At 34.2% G+C, this 21391-nt stretch overlaps 3 protein-coding genes and 1 pseudogene across 4 annotated transcripts; all 4 read right to left on the bottom strand.

The window, feature by feature from the left end:
* Nucleotides 1-1016: 1016 nt before the first annotated feature.
* LOC114169750 (disease resistance protein RPP13-like) lies at nt 1017-4154 on the bottom strand. 2 transcript variants are annotated; one of them, XM_028055034.1, is made up of 2 exons: nt 2083-4154; nt 1825-2005 (listed from the first exon to the last, which is right to left on the bottom strand). In XM_028055034.1, exons 1-2 carry the CDS (start codon nt 3888-3890, stop codon nt 1882-1884), a joined length of 1932 nt encoding a protein of 643 aa, XP_027910835.1. In that variant the 5' UTR covers nt 3891-4154; the 3' UTR covers nt 1825-1881. The 2 variants fall into 2 exon arrangements, with proteins under 2 accessions (XP_027910834.1, XP_027910835.1); XM_028055033.1 differs by having other exon boundaries at nt 1017-4152.
* A 1342-nt stretch (nt 4155-5496) lies between these two features.
* On the bottom strand, nt 5497-8547 carry LOC114169573 (disease resistance protein RPP13-like). The gene has a single exon (XM_028054797.1). It carries the CDS (start codon nt 8400-8402, stop codon nt 5613-5615), a length of 2790 nt encoding a protein of 929 aa, XP_027910598.1. The 5' UTR covers nt 8403-8547; the 3' UTR covers nt 5497-5612.
* Nucleotides 8548-11828: 3281 nt separating this feature from the next.
* LOC114168350 (disease resistance protein RPP13-like) lies at nt 11829-14785 on the bottom strand. The gene has a single exon (XM_028053131.1). It carries the CDS (start codon nt 14656-14658, stop codon nt 12172-12174), a length of 2487 nt encoding a protein of 828 aa, XP_027908932.1. The 5' UTR covers nt 14659-14785; the 3' UTR covers nt 11829-12171.
* A 2816-nt stretch (nt 14786-17601) lies between these two features.
* LOC114168349 lies at nt 17602-20969 on the bottom strand (annotated as a pseudogene).
* Nucleotides 20970-21391: the final 422 nt, after the last annotated feature.

Genomic DNA, 21391 nt, shown 5'->3' with positions numbered 1-21391 from the left:
GCTCACATATATATTAAAACTACTTATTTAATATTTTTTTGAAATTAATATTTAGAAAACCTTACAATATTTAAAAATATAAATATAACTAATTATTATTTAAATTTAAAAAGTCAAAATTAAGATATTAATATTTCATATGTTACATTTCTTTGCTCTATATAAAATACTTCCATAAAATAAATAACCAGCTAATTGGTATAATAGATCTCAAATTTCTAAGTAAATATTTAAAATACCCCAATCATTCTCATCATCCAAAGGAGGATAATTCCCCATAACAACTAGAACTTCATTGTTTATTTCCAAAATTTATAAGATGTAAGCCATTTGTTCTGAAGGAGGTTCCGTTATATGCACTTTTCTCAATCCATTTAAAGAACAGAGTTCAGTTGGGAGATTATCTAACTTTTTACAACTTTGAAGCCTCCGCATTGAACCATTGCCCAATTCCCACTTTCGAAGTGCCAAATGTTTCATTTCCAACACTTCCCGTTGTGGGAAACCACCATCGACACAATTGAGGTCAATGGAATCCACAAACCGAAATATATTTCCCAAGAGTCTCAAAATTTTGAGTTTAGAATGATTTCTCTGACCATTCATCCCCAATGTACGTTATTCTGGTACATTCAATAAATTTTACATCTCTTAGAAATTGAGATTTAGCTTAATTTAAATACTCGTATTTCCTTTCATCCTCTAATATGTCTTATAAGAACAAAACTGTAACGGAACTTCATTCTTATTCTAGTTAATCAATTTCATGGATAACCATTTTTAATTAACAAAAAACGTGATGATTAAATTTAGATAACTAATTTAAGTTGCTTTTTTATTAATCGAAACTGGAAATGAATTTGTTTTGTATATTCAAATGTTTTTGTGTACACTAAAAATTATATCTTCTCTATGTATATTATATTATATATATAATATTATAAATAAAAAATAACGTAAAAAATAAATAAAAATTATAAAAATAAAATAATTATTTTTAATTACCATAAGAAAAATTCAACACAGAAGCAGCTAGGATTGAATAAAATAAATTACAAACTGTTTTATATAATACTTCTCTCCCAATGCTTTAAAGTTTTACTAACTTTTTCATTGTAATCCTCTACGCAAAGGACGAGTTGAATCTCATTGTTTATTTCCAAATTTCGTAGTCTGTGTGTGATTTGTTCAGAGGGATTGATTATATGTACTTTTCTCAAGTGACTCAAAGACCAGAGTTGATTTGGGAGATCATCTAACCAATCACAATAGTAGATGACCAGTCTTTGAAGCCTCGGCATTGCACCATTACCTAATTTCCACTTTCCAACTCTCAAATGTTCCATATCAAACACTTCCAGTTGTGGGAAGCTGCCTGCTATACAGTTCAAGTCAAAGGAATCCACAGAAATTACATCTCCCAAAAGTCTCAAAATTTTTAGTTTGGTGTGATTTCCCAAACACTTCATCCCCACATAAGTAATGCACTTAATCCTTGAGAAGGTTAACTCTGTAACGTTTGGAGGAAACGTGAGTGCATAGGTTAGAAGGTCCAAAACATTCTCAATCTTCAACACAGTTAGACTATTGAATTGCTCAAGGCTTTGTAACAATTCTTGTGGCTTGCAACCGTTGCATGTTTCCACACTCTCATTAGCACATTCCTCAACACCCGTATATCTATGCTGGAGGGAAATCACCAACTTATTCAAATGACTTGATTGTTGTAGGCTCTGCAACAATTTGGGTAATTCAGCTTTGTATGCAGAATCCACTTTCAACCCTATCCTCTTAAGATTGGGGAATGCTCCTTTCTTTATCAGAGTTGTTGCTTGTCTATTGAGTAAAATGGCAGAGATGGTTTGAAGATTCCATATCTTCTCATCTGATCCTGAACAATTGCCTCGCAACTTGATAGGCTTTGATGTATTCAAATGCCTTAAATATTTGAGTTTCCACATTTGCACAGGGAAAGAAATTGGAGAATAGCTCCCAGAAACAATGTCTATAGTTTGCAGATTCCAAAGGTTAAGTATTGAAGATGGAATAAATTCAACAAAGCATGAGTCTATTCTCAAGTACCTTAAGTGGATAAACTCTCTTAAATTGGAAGGGGTCTTTTCACACTTGGTTGGTCCAACCTCTAACACTCGAACCAATTTGAAACCTTCCAAAAGACATTTCCATTCCTTCTCGTGAACATAGCAACGTGGGCCGAAGAAGAACAGGGAACGAATACATGAATGGTCATTGTTGCTTGAAGAAATGTAGTGACTGATGTTACTGTGAATGGACAGTCGACGAGAATTTACTGGGATTAGAATGTTATTATCTGTACAAACCTCAAAAACTTTCTCCTCTTTACTCTCTGATATGCAAAGATCTCGAAGAAGATCATGAACGTGACACACCTTCACACCTCCATTAGTCTTCACTTCAGCTACTTGGACCAAACTACGATCCATGAGCTCATATAAGTAGTCTTCCGCAACATCATCTGAATCTCTGTTCCGTGTATCTTGTATAAAACCCTCGGCAACCCACTTTTGCAATAATGGCCTAACAGGGATTTCCATGTCTTCAGGATATATTCCAAGATAGAGGAAACACGGTTTTAATCTCCTTGGCAAGTCGTCGTAGCTGAGTTTGAGAACTATATCCTTCACTTGGGTCTCATCTTGAGTGAGATACCAATTAACATGACCCACCACTTTAGACCATTCTCTAAATGATTTTTCCTTGTTGGCTAGTAGACCTGCTAAGACAATGATGGAGAGCGGCAAACCACGACAACTTTGAACCATCTGCTTTCCCATAGCCTCTAAATCAGAAGGGTAGTCTTCAGCCCTAAACACTTTCCTGCGAAACAACTCCCAACTTTCTTCTTCATTCAGGAATCGAAGATAGTGAGGAACATCATGGGCAGCATGCAAGGCCACCTCTTTCAAACGACTGGTGATCAAGATTCTGCTGCCTCTGTGGTTGTCCGGAAAAACATCTTGCACTGCGTCCCAATCTTGCCTTTTCCACAAGTCATCTACCACCACAAGATACCTTTCCCCTTCCAAGTCGTTCCGCACCAGTATCTTCAGCTCCTCCTCACTCAAGCTACTATTATCTCGACTGCTTTTCTTACCTTTCTTGCTGCTTCTGCTTTGTTGTTCAAAATCTGGCATCAAATGCTTATGAAGGCCAAGCAAAATCTCCCTAACTCTGCATTCGTTTGACACGTAAACCCAAGCGCGACACGTGAAGTGTTTCTTCACCTGGGTGTTGTTATAGACCTTTCGGGCAAGAGTGGTCTTCCCCAATCCCCCCATGCCAATGATAGACAAAGCTTTACGATTTAAACTACCTTCCAGGAGTCGGTTGATGACATCCTTGGAGTCTTGGACAAAGCCAACCACATCTTCTTCCTCCACATTTCTTCTTAGCTTCTGCACTGATTGCGCCCTTTTCTCCTCTTCCTCCTCTTCTGCGGCGGATCGATTATTGTTTTCTTTGAAAGCATCATATTTGTCCTTGTTGTCGCGTATTTCGTTGAGAGTGTTTTTGATCTTGTCTATTTTTTCGGCTACGTCGCGGAGCAACCTCGCTTGGCCAAAGCCACGGAGCATCCTCCCGAGAATGGATCTCCTCTTGTAAATGGCAACTTTGGCTACGAATGTGTCGATGACATCCTCAGCTAAGTGGGACACATCTCTGATTTGGTTCAACACTGTATGTTCCATTCCCTTCTTGCTCTTTGTGCTACTGAGCAGCTCTTTCATCATTTGAAGTTCGTACTGGAGGGACTGGACCCTGTCCTCCACGCCATACAGCAAATTAGCTTCGCGTGCCGCAAGCTGGGCTAGGTGATCGAAAACAAAGGTAACTACACTCTCTGCCATTAGATACTGTGTTTGTGGTTGCAATAATGCAGTGTAGCAAGAGAAACAGGAATTTACTAAGGCACCAGAAAAAGCAATGCAGTGTAGGTGGCAACCACATCCGAAAGAACATCCAAATATATGCTGCGAAAACTGGTTGCAATAATCTTAACCTGCTGCTATAATAAAAAGCAAATAACAAAAATCCTTTATATTTTTTTAAATCATCATACCAATGCTATAATAAAATTAAAAAAACTTAAATATAATGTGAAAATATGAGATATTTTGTTAAATGGAAGAGAACAGAGAAATATTAGAAGAAGCTTAAAACATAAGAAGCTAAACAATTAAAAAGAAAAACTAAACGTGAAAAAATTATAAATTATCCTAACATAACATATCAAATGTCTCTGTTTTGGATGTGAATGTCTCTAATCATGGGGAGTTAACTTAATGGGGATTGCGCTGTCAAGCATTATAAGTTTTGTTATATTATATTCCTCAAATGTGTTACTACTTTTTTCGAATTCACCTTTATTCCATTAATAAATAATTGAGTCTCTCTTTAAAAAAAAAAAAAAAGATTAAATGTGTCATGCATTATTGTTATTATTGCTTTTGCTTTTAGTCAATGACTGTCTTTTAAGTTAGAAATAAAAAGTATGGATAGCTTAGTGTCTGATACATTTTTCTTTTCTTAGCATAAATAACCTTCTACTAATTTAATGAATTATATTTGTTCATTTTTTTTACATGTATGATTTTTTATTTATATATATAACTGTCATTCTATAAAACAATTCCATTTATATACTCATATCCAAACTTTTTCTCAATTTTAACTCTGAATTTTCTCTTCCAATATTTTTTTTACACATATATTGGGTCATTTTTCTGAGTTAGGGTTTTCTACAAACAACTATTACATTTTTTTGTTATTATCATATATGACTGTTCACTAAATAAAAATGATGTTTTTTTTTTTAATTTAGCTTGTACACATAATTTTAAATCAACATGTTTCTCTTTAAGTTATTGAATTTTTAAACATTTTTTCCTAAATATACCAATGTCATGACTGAATTTAAGAGAAATTATATGGACACAATTTATAATCAACAAGTCGAAAACGTAACTAATGTAATTATATAAAAAACAATAAATATTTTGTTTATAAGAAATAATTACAAAAATATCATGTTTCTTAAGATACGAGGACAAGTAGGTAGTGACGAAACAAAATAAAAATTATTTCACAATTAATGAAAAGATTAAACAACGAAACTTAATTTAAAAAAAAATAAAAAATTTTAAATATTTAATACACGAACACATTTAATAGAAATTTAATTAAAAATGTGTAATTTTAAAAAAAAATAAGACATTAAGTTTATTATTTATGTATTGCTTTTCTAGTTGTCAATTCCTTCAAATCTTCTTTACATGTTTGGTTTTATTCCATTAGACGTTTTACTTGAAGCGTGTTGTTATTGATCTTCTCTCATTGAATAGAGTAATGCGGGTTTTGTTGTACTTGCATTTCTTTCACATGGCTTGTAGACTTTTTGTTTGCTGTCTTTTATTTAAATTAGAATTTAGAAATTTTTTACAATTATTATTTAGATTTAAGAAATAAAAATAAAAACATTCTTATAAATATGTATTGAATAAAATAAAATAAAAATTACAAATTCTTTTCACTGATGCATATCTTCTACTTCTAAAATCTATTTCCAAAAACTAAAAATTGTTGATATTGATGCCATTTATAAAGAGTTGAACCCCATTGTTTACTTCCAAATTCCGCAACATGCAAGCCATTTGTTCTGAAGGTTTCCTTACCTGCACTTTTCTCAAGCCACTCAAAGACCACAGTTCATTTGGGAGATCATTTAACCTATCACAATTGAAGATGACCACTTTCTGGAGCTTCGGCATTGCACCATTACCTAATCTCCAATTTCCAACTTCTAAATGACCCATTTGAAACACTTCGAGTTGTGGGAAGCTACCTCCGACACAATTAAGGTTAAAGGTATCACACGACCAAATTCCCCAAAGTGTCAAAATTTTGAGTTTAGTGTGATTTCCCAAACCATTCATCCCTTGATCACTAATGTAGTCAATCCCTGACAATGTTAACTCTGTAACGTTCGGAGGGAGTGTGACCGCACATGTTAGAAGGTCCAAACAATTCTCGATGCTTAAGATAGTTAGACAATTGAATTGCCCTAGGCATCGTAACAACTCTTGCGGCTTGCAACCATTATTCCTTTCCACACTTTCATCGACAAATACTTCTGTATCATGCCTATCTCGGAGAACAATCACCAACTTATTCAAATAACTTAATTGTTGTAGGCTCTGCAACAATTTGGGTAATTCACCTTTGTATCCATAAGCCACTTTCAATCCTAGACTTTTAAGATTGGGGAATGTTCCCTTCTTTATCAGAGATGTTGCTTGGCTATTGAGTAGAATGGCAGAGATGGTTTGAAGATTCCACATCTTCTCGTCTGATCCTGAATAACTGCCTCGCAGCTCGATAGGTTGTGGTGTATTCAAATGTCTTAAATGTTTGAGTTTCCACATTTGGACAGGGAAAGAAATTGGAACACTACGCCTCCAAGGACCTATGTCTATGGTTTGTAGATTCCAAAGGGTAAGTATTGAAGTTGGAACAAATTTAACATTGAATGAGTTCATTCTTAAGTACCTTAAATGGATAAAGTTCCCTAAATTTGAAGGGATTTTTCCCCACCTGGTTGGTCCAATCTCTAAAACCCGAACCAATTTGAAGCCTTCTGAAAGCCATTTCCACTCCTTCATGTGAACATGGTAATCTGGGCCAAAGAAGAACAGGGAACGGATACAAGAGTGGTCATTACCGTTTGAAGAAATGTAGTGACCCATGCTACTGTGAATGGACAGCCTGCGTGGTTTTGTAGGGATTAGAATGTTATTGTCTGTGCAAACTTCAAAAACTTTGTCCTCTTTGCTCTCTGATATGCAAAGATCCCGAAGAAGATCATGAACCTGACACGTCTTCACACTTCCATTAGTATCCACAATTGCTACTTGTACCAAACTACGATCAATAAGCTCATACAAGTAATCTTCTGCAATGTCATCAGGGTCTCTATTTCCTTTATCTTGTATAAAACCTTCCGCAACCCATTTTTGCAATAATGGCACAACAGGGATTTCAAAGTCTTCAGGAAATATCCCAAGATAGAGAAAACATGGTTTTAATCTCCTTGGCAGGTTATCATAGCTGAGTTTGAGAACTATATCTTTCACTTGGGTCTCATCTTGAGTGAGATACGAGTTAACATGACCCACCACTTTAGACCATTCTCTATATGACTTTTCCTTGTTGGCCAGCATCCCTGCTAAGACAGTGATGGAGAGAGGCAAGCCACGACAACTTTGAACCATCTGCTTTCCGAGAGACTCCAAATCAGAAGGGTAGTCTTCACCCCTAAACACTCTCCTACTAAACAACTTCCAACTTTCTTCTTCATTGAGGAATTGAAGATAGTGAGGAACATCATGGGCAGCATGCAAGGCCACCTCTTTCAAACGACTGGTGATCAAGATTCTGCTGCCTCTGTTGTTGTCCGGAAAAGCATCTTGCACCTCGTCCCAATCTTGCTTTTTCCACAGATCATCTACCACCACAAGATATCTTTCACTCTCCAAACAGTTCCGCACCAGTATCTTCAGCTCCTCCTCACTCAGGTTGCTAATGTTTCCAGCGCTTTTCTTACCTTTCTTGTTGCCTCTGCATTGCTGTTCAAAATCTGGCATCAAATGCTTAAGAAGGCCAAGCAAAAGCTCCCTAACTCTACACTCATTTGACATATAAACCCACGCGCGACACATGAAGTGTTGCGTCACCTGGCTGCTATTATAGACTTTTCGGGCAAGGGTGGTTTTCCCCAATCCCCCCATGCCAATGATAGAGACAGCTTTACGGTTTGAACCACCTTCCAGTAGTCGCTTGATGACATCGTTGGAGTCATGAACAAAGCCAACCACGTCATCTTCCTCCACATTTCTTCTTAGCTTCTGCAGAGCTTTTGCTCTTTCCTTCTCCTCCTCTTCCTCTTCTTCTGCTGCAGATTGATTATTGGTTTCTTTGAAAGCCTCATATTTGCTCTTGTTATCGCGTATTTCGTTGAGAGTGATTTTGATATTGTCTACTTTTTCGGCCACGTCGCGGAGCAACCTTGCTTGGTGAAAGCCACGGAGCATCTTCCCCAGAATGGTTCTCCTCTTGTAAATGGAAACTTTGGCTACGAATGTGTCGATGACATCCTCAGCTAAGTGGGCCATATCTCTGATTTGGTTCAACACTGTATGTTCCATTCCCTTCTTTCTCTTTGTGGTATTGAGGAGTTGTTTGATCATTTGAAGTTCGTACTGGAGGGACTGGACCCTGTCCTCCACGCCATACAGCAAGTTAGCTTCGCGTGCCACAAGCTGCGCTAAGTGATCCAAAACGAAGGAAACTACAGTGTCTGCCATAACAGCGGGCTAAGTGATATGTTCTTGGATACTGTTTGTGGTTGGTGATGGAAGAAGTGTAAGAGGGAGTTACTTACTAAGGCACCAGAAAACCAATGCAGTGTAGCTTGCAGTACGTACCAAAGAACATCATAATATATATTATGGAAAGTGGTTGCAATCAAGAATTTACAAAGACTTGGGGTCAATATTTAAGGTTTTATTTTTTCCATACACTTGGCATCAACCATGAACGCGGTTTCGCTGAACCTTCCCCTTAAGTGCATAATCGCACCTTCAGTTCATTTTCAAAGTTAAAATATTTATCACGATACAGTATTTAATTGCATATTGCTCAGTGGACAATTTAAATATATTGCACAATCATCCTAGCTTTAACGTATTAAAACAGGAGATTAAATTTGTGTTTGTGAAAAGTAGTTGCAAGAAAGAATTTATAAAGACTTGAGGATTTATTTTTCCATTGACTTTGCGTCCACCATGAACAGGGTTCAACTGAACCTTCCCCGTAAGTTCATAATCGCATCTTCCACTCGTTTTCATTCAAATATTTATCACGGTACAACATTTAGATTGCTCAGTCGCACTACACTGTGTACCCATTCGGCTTTAGAATATTTATATTTAAGATACCGTGTTCAGTTTGTTGCCTCGTGTTATTAGATGCAATAGAATCATGTATGTGTAATATTGATTTATTTTTCCACATTTTGTGACTAGTTAATGTTATACATCAATAGAATAATCTATGTAGTCACATGTTATACATCAATTTCATCCTTCCAACTGTTAGCATATTTTTGAAAATTGAATTTAGTTAGCATTTATTTTCTTATTAGATTTTCTTTGGAAACTTAACTTGGTTGTAACGGTTATGCTCTGTTTTTCCTCTTCCACGGGTTATTTATGTACCTTGCTTGTACTTCACAAGATACAAAATTCTAAAATGAAAACATGAATTTTAACACACATATTTGATTACTAAGACCAACCAATTAAAATTGTAAATGCAACACTCCAAATTATATTTAGACTTTGATATATGTAGAGCTGCCGCTTGAATCAAATTGGTATTTTTTTTAATTACATTTAATAACTTTTTAATTATATTTAATATTAATTCAGAGAATAAATTTTATAAGTACAATAGTAATAATCATAATTAAAATTATTATATGTTATCATATTCAATAGATGAATACTAACTATTTATAAAACACCAATATTTAAAATACCCCAATCATTCTCATCATCCCAAGGTGGATAATGCCCCGTAACAACGTGAACTTCACTGTTTATAATTTTTATTTATTGATGAATCATTTTAATTATACTTTTTATATTGTGTATTCCATTATTTATATGCTTTAATATTGTAAAATATTTTCAAACAAATTTAAAATAAAATAAAAATATCATATTTTTAAGAGGATAATATTTTTATTGTGTTAACTAGTTAAAAAATATTTTAATATGAAAGAAATAGTTTTCATTACCGTCAATATTTTAATTTTAAATTCTATATATATATATATATATATATATTAATATATTTAATATCCTACATATTAATTAAATAAACTATTTCTTGAATTTTCAGACAATCGATTAGCTCCTACTAAAATATTATTATCCTAATAGTCTGAATGAGTTACATAGAGAGATCCTGATTTTGTAAACATGATGTAAAGTTAGAAGGTCCATAACGTTACCAATCTCTAAGACAGTTAGAGAAGTAAATTGTCCTAGGCTTTGAAAAAGTTCTTGCGGTTTGCAACCGTTCTTCCTTTCCACGCCCTCATGCACTGTTACGATTGTATCATAACTATCTCGAAGGACGATAACTAACTTATTCCTTTTTCTATCAGAGATGTTGCTTGCTTATTGAGTACAAGGGGAGAGATGGTTTGTATCTTCTCACCGGATCCTAAACAACTACCTCGTAACAAAGTTAGCTTCGCGTGCCGCAAGCTGAACCAAGTGATCTAAAACAAAGGAAACTACACTCTCTGCCATTACAGCGTGGACGAGCGTGTAGATTTTGGTCTGTGTTTGTAAGATACTGTGTTTGTGGTTGGTGAAGGAAGAAGAGGAACAGGGTTTTACTAAGGCACCAGAAAAAGTAATAGAGTGTAGCTTGCAATCGCATAGAAAAGAATATCCAAATGTATACTATATAAAAAGTGACTGCAATAATGAAGAATTTATAAAGAGTTGGGTTGAAGGGTCTGGTTTAATTTTTGCATTGACTCGTCAACTATGGCTCCGTGCATAATGTGAGTAGCGTACTAGCGTGGCACCTTCCTGCTATGTGCATTGCAACTTCTTCTCCTTTGGCTTAGAATATTTACACTTATGACAGTACAACTGTGTTCAATTTGTTTCGTCGTTATTAGATGGCATAGAATATGTAAGAGATTGATTTCTTTTATTTCGTCGTTATTTATCAACTTTATCACCCAACTTATTCAAACTGCAACCAGAGTACTCTGCTGTTTGGTTCAAATTGACTTTATATATATATATATATATATATATATATATATATATATATATATATATATATATATATATATCATAACAATTTCTGATCACTAATATCTCATATTCAGAAATCAAACACAAGAACTTATTACTATACTAAATATGTCAATTAGTTTATTTTTGTTACTGCTTAAGGTCAAACTAGATTCATTAAAAGGTTTAAACGATGAATAAATACTAATTTTACTGAATTTGATTTGTTTATTAAATTTTTATAAAATTTGCATAATTTTTTGTTTACATAAGAAAGAAGACAACAACGACAATTTAAGGAAATAGATAAAAACAAAAACACAACCATTTTAGATTAAAAATAATATAAATTCGGTAGGTGAATTGAGGTTATATCACGTACTATCTTTAAAATATAAATACCATAAAAAATAGATTCATCTTTAATGTAACACTAATTAATGTTTTATTTTATTTTATTGATAGAAGTATATTTCCGAACATTTATTCTTTTAATGTTTAATTAACCTTAAACTTTTATAATTTTAAATTTAATTTTAATTTTATGTCGGGTATTCTATTATTTACTTGACAAAATATTGTAAAATATTTTCAAACAAATTTAAAATAAATTATTCGCTCTTGTAGTAATGGAAATTAACTTTTATAATTTTATGTAATATTTTTTAAATTAAAATAATTATTTTACCAATTTTATCTTTTAAATATTTATACTCTAATTTTATCTTTTAAATAACTATGTTTTAAAACTAAAATAACTATCTTAAAATTTATACAATCTGAATAACCATTAATTTATATTTAATTTTTTTTTATTTACTCTTTCAAATGATTTTTTTATCTAAATTTAATTATTTTTTAAAATTAAATTAATTATTTACAATTAAAAAAATTACACACACATTAATATTGAATAAAATAAAACAAAGTACAAACCATTCGTATACACATTCGCATCCTAATTTTCTATTACAAGTTGACACCCACTGTTTATTTCCAAATTTCTTAGCATGTCAGCCATTCGTGGAGAGGGATGCTTCACCTGAACTTTTCTCAAGCCACTCAAAGACCACAATTCATTTGGGAGATCGTCTAACATTCCACAATTGTTGATCACCACATTCTGCAGCATCGACATTGCACCATTCTCTAACTTCCACTCTCTAAGTCCTAAAATTTTCATTTCAACCAATTCTAGTTGTGGAAAGCTGCCTCTGCCACAATTAACGACAAAGGAATCCTTATACGAAGTTCAATCACCCAAAAGTCTCAAAATTTTGAGTTTGGTGTGATTTCCCAAACCATTCATCCCCTCATCACTTATGCACTTAATTCTAAACAACGTTAACTCTGTAACGTTTGGAGGGAATGCGAACGCACAGGTTAGAAGGTCAAAAGCATTCTCAATGGTTAAGATAGTTAGACAATTGAATTGTCCTAGGTTTCGTAACAATTCTTGTGGCTTGAAACCACTGTTCCTTTTCACACTTTCATCGGTCGAATGCTCTACACCTGCATCATCTCTATCTCGGAGGACAATCACTAACATGTTCAAATAACTTAATTCTTGTAAGCTCTGCAACAATTTGGGTAATTCATCTTCGCATTCAGAAGTCACTCTCAACCGTAGCTTCTTAACATTGGGGAATGTTCCCTTTTTTATCAGAGATGTTGCTTGGCTATTGAGCATCAGGGTAGACACGGTTTGAACATTCCACATCTTCTCATTTGATCCTAAACAACTGCCTCGCAGCCGGATAGCCCATGATATATTCAAATGCCTTAAATGTTTCAGTTTCCATATTTGGGCAGGGAAAGAAATTGGAAAAATGTTAAACCTCGAAGGACCTAGCTCTACGGTTTCTAAATTCCAAAGGTTAAGTATCGAATCTGGAACAAATGTAACATAGTCTGATTGTATTTTGAGGTACCTTAAATGGATAAAGTTCCCTATATCGGAAGGGATCTTACTAGAGGGGATTAGTCCAAAATCCAACACACGAACCAATTTCAATCTTTCAAAAAGCCATTTCCAGTCCCGATTGCGAACATCATAAAGTGGCCCAAAGAAAAACAAGGAACGAATACATGAATGATCATTGTTGCTTGAAGAAATGTAGTGATCCATCTTACTGTGAACAGATAGTCTGCGAGGTTTTGTAGGGATTAGAATGTTATTGTCTGTGCAAACTTCAAAAACTTTGTCCTCTTTGCTCTCTGATATGCAAAGATCTCGAAGAAGATCATGAACCCGAATCACCATCACATCTCCATTAGTATCCACTCTTGCTGCTTGGGCCAAACTACGATCAATGAGCTCATACAAGTAGTCTTCTGCAACGTCATTTGGGTCTCTGCTCCCTGTATTTTGTATAAAACCCTCAGCAACCCATTTTTGCAATAATGGTCTAACAAGGATTTCAGAGTCTTCAGGATATATCCCAAAATAGAGAAAACATGGTTTTAATTTCCTTGGCAAGTTATCGTAACTGAGATTGAGAACTATATCCTTCACTTGGGTCTCATCTTGAGTGAGATACGAGTTAACATGACCCACCACTTTAGACCATTCTCTATATGACTTTTCCTTGTTGGCCAGCATCCCTGCTAAGACAGTGATGGAGAGAGGCAAGCCACGACAACTTTGAACCATCTGCTTTCCCAAAGACTCCAGATCAGAAGGGTAGTCTTCACCCCTAAACACTTTCCTGCGAAACAATTCCCAACTTTCTTCTTCATTCAGGAATTGAAGATAGTGAGGAACATCATGGGCAGCATGCAAGGCCACCTCTTTCAAACGACTAGTGATCAATATTCTGCTGCCTCTGTTGTTTTCGGGAAAAGCATCTTGCACCTCGTCCCAATCCTGCCTTTTCCACAAGTCATCTACCACCACAAGATACCTTTTCCTCTCCAAGCAGTTCCGCACCAATTTCTTCAGCTCCTCCTCACTCAAGCTATTAATGTCTAGAGTGTTTTTCTTACCTTTCTTTTTGCCTCTGCATTGCTGTTCAAAATCTGGCATCAAATGCTTAAGAAGGTCAAGCAAAAGCTCCCTAAGTCTGCACTCGTTTGACACGTAAACCCACGCGTGACACATGAAGTGTTGCTTCACCTGGCTGCTGTTATAGACCTTTCGGGCCAGGGTGGTCTTCCCCAATCCCCCCATGCCAACGATAGACACAGCTTTACGATTTAAACTACCTTCCAGGAGTCGGTTTATGACATCCTTGGAGTCCTCGACAAAGCCAACCACATCTTCTTCCTCCACATTTCTTCTTAGTTTGTGCAGTGATTGCACCCTTTTCTCCTCTTCCTCTTCTTCTGCTGCGGATTGATTATTGGTTTCTTTGAAAGCATCATATTTGTCCTTGTTGTCGCGTATTTCGTTGAGAGTGGCTTTGATCTTGTCTATTTTTTCTGTTACATCGCGAAGCAACCTTGCTTGGCCAAAGCCAAGGAGCATCCTCCCGAGAATGGTTCTTCTCTTGTAAATGGCAACTTTGGCTACGAATGTGTCGATGACATCCTCAGCTACGTGGGCCACATCTCTGATTTGGTTCAACACTGTATGTTCCGTTCCCTTCTTGCTCTTTGTGCTACTGAGAAGCTCTTTGATCATTTGAAGTTCGTACTGGAGGGACTGAACCCTGTCCTCCACGCCATACAGCAAGTTAGCTTCGCGTGCCACAAGCTGAGATAAGTGATTTAAAACAAAGGAAACTACACTGTCTGCCATTACAGCGGGCTAAGTGATATGTTCTTGGATACTGTGTTTGTGGTTGGTGATGGAAGAAGAGTAAGAGTGAATTTAATAAGGCACCAGAAAAAGCAATGCAGTGTAGGTGGCAACCAAATCCGAAAGAACATCCAAATATATATTGCGAAAACTGGTTGCAATAATCTTAACCTGCTGCTATAATAAAAAGCAAATAAAAAAAATCCTTTATATTTTTTTAAATCACCATACCAATGCTATGATAAAATTAAAAAAACTTAAATATAATGTGAAAATATGAGATATTTTGTTAAATGGAAGAGAACAGATAAATGTTAGAAGAAGCTTAAAACATAAGAAGCTAAACAATTCAAAAGAAAAACTAAACGTGAAAAAATAATAAAACAAAAATTATCCTAACATAACATATCAAATGTCTCTGTTTTGGATGTGAATGTCTCTAATCATGGGGAGTTAACTTAACGAGGATTGCGCTGTCAAGCATTATAAGTTTTGTTATATTCCTCAAATGTTACTACTTTTTTCGAATTCACCTTTATTCATTAATAATTGAGTCTCTCTTTAAAAAAAAGTGTAAATGTGTCATGCATTATTGTTATTATTGCTTTTGCTTTTAGTCACCGACTGTCTTTTCTACTAAAATAGCTTCAACAAAAAAGAAAAACATGTAAACCAGTATTCTCCTGTACTTTCTAAATACAAAAATGTTTATTATATAAATTTAAATTCATGAAAATGTACTTAAAATTATATAAGTATTTTATTTTTTAAAATTGAATAATAATTCTTCACCATTTTTATCGTGAAATGTATTTAAGTTATCTTTTTTTTTTTTGTAAAATATGCTCTATCGTACATTTGTTTCAAATATCATTAGTAATTGAGTAAGTGAAATAAAAAATTTAAATTTAAATGAAACAACGGTTAATATATATATATATATATATATATATATATATATATATATATATATATACGTCAATTAATTTATTTTGCTTAATTCGTAAGGTCAAACTAAATTCATTAAAAGGTTTGAACGGAAAACAAAGGGTTAATATATGTTTCTTATCTATTAATTCTTAGTAAATTTTGGAATTAGTCAATTTCGAAATTTTGAACCAATTTAGTCTTTTATTTTTTTGAAATACGTGAAATTAGTCTTTCTAATCAAATATTGTTAGATTTATTTGATGTTTTGTATGCATTTCAAGATTGTATTTTAGTTGTTTATATTGTTTAACACATCTTTGCTTTAATGTGAAGTCAAATACTATTATGAAACACACTTGAAATGTTAAATAAATTTAACAAAATTTGATTAAAAGGACTAATTTCACGTATTTCGAAAGAAAGATGAATGACTAAATTAATTTAAAGTTTCAAAATTAACTAATTCCAAAATTCACTAAAAATTAAGGGACCAAAAACATATTTAATCCAAAAACAAATACACATTAATTTAATGAATTGTTTTTGTTCATTTTTTCTTACAAAATTTGTATGATTTTTTTATTTATATATATATATATATATATAACTGCCATTCTTTAAAACAATTCCATTTATATACTCATATCCAAACTTTTTCTGGTTGTCAATGCCTTCAAATCTTATTTACATGTTTGTTTGGTTGTCAATATTAAGGGCTGCCGCTTGGATCAAATTGACGAAATATATATATCTACAATTTCTCGTTACTAATATCTCATACGAACAAATAAAATAGAAAACTTATTAATTATATTTAATAACTTTTTTAATTACGTTTAATGCTAATTCAGAGAATAAATTTGATAAGAATAATAATAATCATAATTAAAATTATTATATGTTGTCATATTCAATAGAGGAATACATCTCCTTAGAGAGTACTAAATAGTCAAAGTTCAAAATAAAAGAATAAGATTACAAAATATTGTCAAAGTTAATCACAAAAACACACATTAATAAATTCAATATTCGGATGTGTGAAATCATTGTCCACTTTAACGACAATTATATCTTCTTCTTTTAAGACATTTTTAGTACAAAATTATTTCCAACTTTTACCTATCTCTATAAATTTTTAGGTTTATTTCATATAAAAGTTTTATAGTTGACTCTAATATTAGGTCTTTATAAAGAATCACATCTTATAAACCTTGACTCTGGATGAAGTTTGAAGGTGCATAGCATTGTTACAAAACATTGGAATTCTATGGTTAAGTTGTAATAAAGCAACAATAAATTTTTTTTGTAATAAAAAAATGAATAAATATATATCAAATGACTTGTTTTGCTTTAATATACTTAGTCAATTTTACAATAAAGAGAAATATTCTTTGTTGTTGAGTGGGGCAAGATGTATAAACGATTATTTTACTCATTTTTATATATTATGAAACTTTTATTCCATCTTCAATTTTTATGATAAAAGTTAAAAGTAAAAATATAAAATTATTGAAATAGATATGTTAATGTGGGTATATCTTGAAAAGTTGTTATAGTAATATTTAATTAATCTTAAACTTTAATAATTATTATTTATAGATCAATAATTTTATTTTTATTTTTATTTTTATGTTGGGTATTCTATTATTTACATGACAAAATATTGTAAAATATTTTCAAACAAATTTAAAATAAACTATTCGCTCTTGTGGCAATGGAAATTAACTTTTTCTAATTTTATGTAATATTTTTTGAAATTAATAATTATTTTATCAATTTTATCTTTTAAATATTTATATTCTAATTTTATCTTTTAAATAACTATTTTTTAAAACTAAAATAACTGTCTTATAATTTTTACAATCTAAATAACCATTAATTTAAATTTAATTATTATTAAATTAATGTAATTATTTTATTATTTACTCTTTCAGATATCTTTTTATCTAAATTTAATTATTTTTAAAATTAAATTAATTATTAACAATTAAAAAAATTACTGACACAGTAATATTGAATAAAATAAAATAAAGTACAAACCATTGGAATACACATTCTCATCCTAATTTTCTAATACGAGTTGGCACCCACTGTTTATTTCCAAATCTCCTAGCATGCAGCCATTTGTAGAGAGGGATGCTTCACCTGAACTTTTCTCAAGCCACTCAAAGACCACAATTCATTTGGGAGAGTGTCTAACCTTAGACAACGGTGGATCACCACATTCTGCAGCCTCCACATTGCACCATTCTCTAACATCCACTTTCTAAGTTTTAAATTTTTCATTTCAACCACTTCCAGTTCTGGAAAGCTGCCTCTGCCACAATTAACGACAAAGGAATCCCCACGCGAAGCTCGAATACCCAAAAGTCTCAAAATTTTGAGTTTGGTGTGATTTCCCAAACCATTCATCCCCTCATCACTGATGCAGTCAATCTCTGACAACGTTACCTCTATGACGTTTGGAGGGAATTCAAGCGCACATATTAGACGGTCAAAAGCATTCCCAATGGTTAAGATAGTTAGACAATTCAATTGTCCTAGGCTTCGTAACAATTCTTGCGGCTTCAAACCATTGTTCCTTTTCATACTTTCATCGCTCCACTGCTCTACACCTGCATCATCTCTTTTTCGGAGGACAATCACTAACTTGTTCAAATAACTTAATTCTTGTAAGCTCTGCAACAATTTGGGCAATTCACCTTCGCATTCAGAACTCAGTCTCAACCCTAGCTTCTTAAGATTGGGGAATGTTCCTTTTTTTATCAGAGATGTTGCTTGGCTATTGAGCACCAGGGTAGACGCGGTTTGAACATTCCACTTCTTCTCATCTGATGAACAACTGCCTCGTAACTCGATAGCCCATGGTGTATTCAAATGCCTTAAATGTTTCAGTTTCCATATTTGGGCAGGGAAAGAAATTGGAAAAATTTTATGCCTCGGAGCACCTAGCTCTACGGTTTCTAAATTCCAAAGGTTAAGTATCGAATCTGGAACAAACATAAAATCCTCTATATCTATTCTAAGGTACCTTAAATGGATAAAGTTCCATATATCGGAAGGGATCTTACTAGAGAGGTTTAGTCCAAAATCCAACACACGAACCAATTTCAATCTTTCAAAAAGCCATTTCCAGTGCCGACTGCGAACATAGTAAAATGAGCCAAAGAAGAACAGGGAACGAACACATGAATGATCATTGTTGCTTGAAGAAATGTAGTGATCCATCTTACTGTGAATAGATAGTCTGCGAGGTTTTGTTGGAATTAGAATATTATGGTCTGTGCAAACTTCAAAAACTCTGTCCTCCTTGCTCTCTAATATGCATAGATCTCGAAGAAGATCATGAACCCGACACGTCTCTGCACCTGCATTTTGCTACTTGGACCAAACTACGATCAATGAGCTCGTACAAGTAGTCTTCTGCAACGTCATCTGGGTCTCTGCTCCCTGTATCTTGTATAAAACCCTCAGCAACCCATTTTTGCAATAACGGCGTAACAGGTATTTCAAAGTCTTCAGGGAATAACCCAAGATAGAGAAAACATGGTTTTAGTCTCCTTGGTAAATTATCATAGCTGAGTTTCAAAACTATATCCTTCACTTGGGTCTCATCTCGAGTGAGATACCAATTAACATGACCCACCACTTTAGACCATTCTCTATGCGACTTTTCTTTGTTGGCTAGTAGCCCGGCTAAGACAATGATGGAGAGCGGTAAACCATGACAACTTTTAACCATCTTCTTTCCCAGAGACTCCAAATCAGAAGGGTAGTCTTCACCCCTAAACACTTTCTTGTGAAACAACTCCCAACTTTCTTCTTCATTGAGGAATTGAAGATAGTGAGGAACATCATGGGCAGCATGCAAGGCCACCTCTTTCAAACGACTTGTGATCAATACTCTGCTGCCTCTGTTGTTGTCCGGAAAAGCATCTTGCACCTCATCCCAATCTTGCTTTTTCCACAGGTCATCTACCACCACAAGATACCTTTTCCTCTCCAAGCAGTTCCGCACCAATTTCTTCAGCTCCTCCTCACTAAGCTCGTTAATGTCTCTTGTGCTTTTCTTACCTTTTTTCATGCCTCTGCGTTGTTGTTCAAAATATGGCATCAACTGCTTAAGGAGGCCAATTAAAAGCTCCTTAGCTCTGCACTCGTTTGACACATAAACCCACGCGTGACACATGAAGCGTTTCTTCACCTGGCTGCTGTTGTAAACCTTTCGGGCAAGGGTGGTCTTCCCCAATCCCCCCATGCCAACGATAGACACAGCTTTACGATTTAAACTACCTTCCAGGAGTCGGTTGATGACATCCTTGGAGTCCTCGACAAAGCCAACCACATCTTCTTCCTCCACATTTCTTCTTAGCTTCTGCACTGACTAAGCCCTTTTCTCCTCCTCCTCCTCTTCTGCTGCGTATTGATTATTGCTTTCTTTGAAAGCATCATATTTGTCCTTGTTGTCGCGTATTTCGTTGAGAGTGGCTATGATCTTGTCTATTTTTTCGGCTACGTCGCGAAACAACCTTGCTTGGCCAAAGCCACAGAGCATCTTCCCAAGAATGGTTCTCCTCTTGTAAATGGAAACTTTGGCTACGAATGTGTCGATAACATCCTCAGCTAAGTGGGACACATCTCTGATTTGGTTCAACACTGTATGTTCCATTCCCTTCTTGCTCTTTGTGCTACTGAGCAGCTCTTTGATCCTCTGAAGTTCGTACTGGAGGGACTGGACCACAAGCTGGGCTAAATGATCCAAAACAAAGGAAACTACACTGTCTGCCATTACAGCGGGCTAAGTGATCTGTTCTTGGATACTGTGTTTGTGGTTGGTGATGGAAGAAAGAGTAAGAGGGAGTTACTTACTAAGGCACCAGAAAAACCAATGCAGTACGTACCAAAGAATATCATAATATATATTATGGAAAGTGGTTGCAATCAAGAATTTACAAAGACTTGGCATCAACCATGAACGCGATTTAGCTGAACCTTCCCCTTAAGTGCATAATCTCACCTTCTGTTCATTTTCAAAGTTAAAAATTTATCACGATACAATATTTAATTGCATAATCATCCTAGCTTTAACTTATTAAAACAGGAAATTAAATTTATAAAGAATTTAGGATCTCTTTTTCTATTGACTTTTCGTCAACCATGAACAGGCTCAATGAATCAGATTCTTTATTGATTTTTTTATTGTTATGAGCATTTTGAAGAAAGTGGGTGTAGATTTTGAACTGTGTTTTCTTAGTTACAGTGTCTGTGTTTGAGATTGGTGATTGGAGAAGAGAAACAGGGATTTACTAAGGTACCAGAAAAAGCAATAGAGTGTAGCTGGCGACCACTTACGAAGGAATATCCAAATGTATGTTATGAAAAGAGGCTGCAATAATGAATTTATAAAGACTTGGGTTTTATACTGTTCAACTGAACCTTCCACTTAAGTGCATAATCTCAGTAGCGTGGTACCTTCCTGCTATGTGCACAATCATTTGTTTCGTCGTTATTAGATGCAATAGAATAATACGTAAGAGATTGATTTTTGTTTTTCCACATGTATAGTATGAAAAGAATATCCAAATGTATAGTATGAAAAGTGGCTGCAATAATAAAGACGAAAATGTTAACCATGACTTGATTTTGTTTTTGTATGAAAAGAATTGGGTTTAAGGGTTCTGGTTTTGTTTTTGCATTGACTCGTAAACCATGACTACTTTTGAAGTGAAGCTTCCCCTTGAGTGCATAATGTGAGTAGCGTGGCACCTTCCTGTGCTTTTTTACCAATTAATAAGCTTTCGAA

Source organism: Vigna unguiculata, chromosome 11 (genome assembly GCF_004118075.2).
Source record: "Vigna unguiculata cultivar IT97K-499-35 chromosome 11, ASM411807v1, whole genome shotgun sequence".
Classification (NCBI taxonomy): domain Eukaryota; kingdom Viridiplantae; phylum Streptophyta; class Magnoliopsida; order Fabales; family Fabaceae; genus Vigna; species Vigna unguiculata.
This window is presented reverse-complemented; position numbering and strand designations above follow the sequence as displayed.

Excerpts from the sequence above, each read along its gene's own strand:
- LOC114168350 (XM_028053131.1), bottom strand. The coding sequence starts at position 14,658 with ATGGCAGACAGTGTAGTTTCCTTTGTTTTAAATCACTTATCTCAGCTT.
- LOC114169573 (XM_028054797.1), bottom strand. The coding sequence starts at position 8,402 with ATGGCAGACACTGTAGTTTCCTTCGTTTTGGATCACTTAGCGCAGCTT.
- LOC114169750 (XM_028055033.1), bottom strand. The coding sequence starts at position 3,890 with ATGGCAGAGAGTGTAGTTACCTTTGTTTTCGATCACCTAGCCCAGCTT.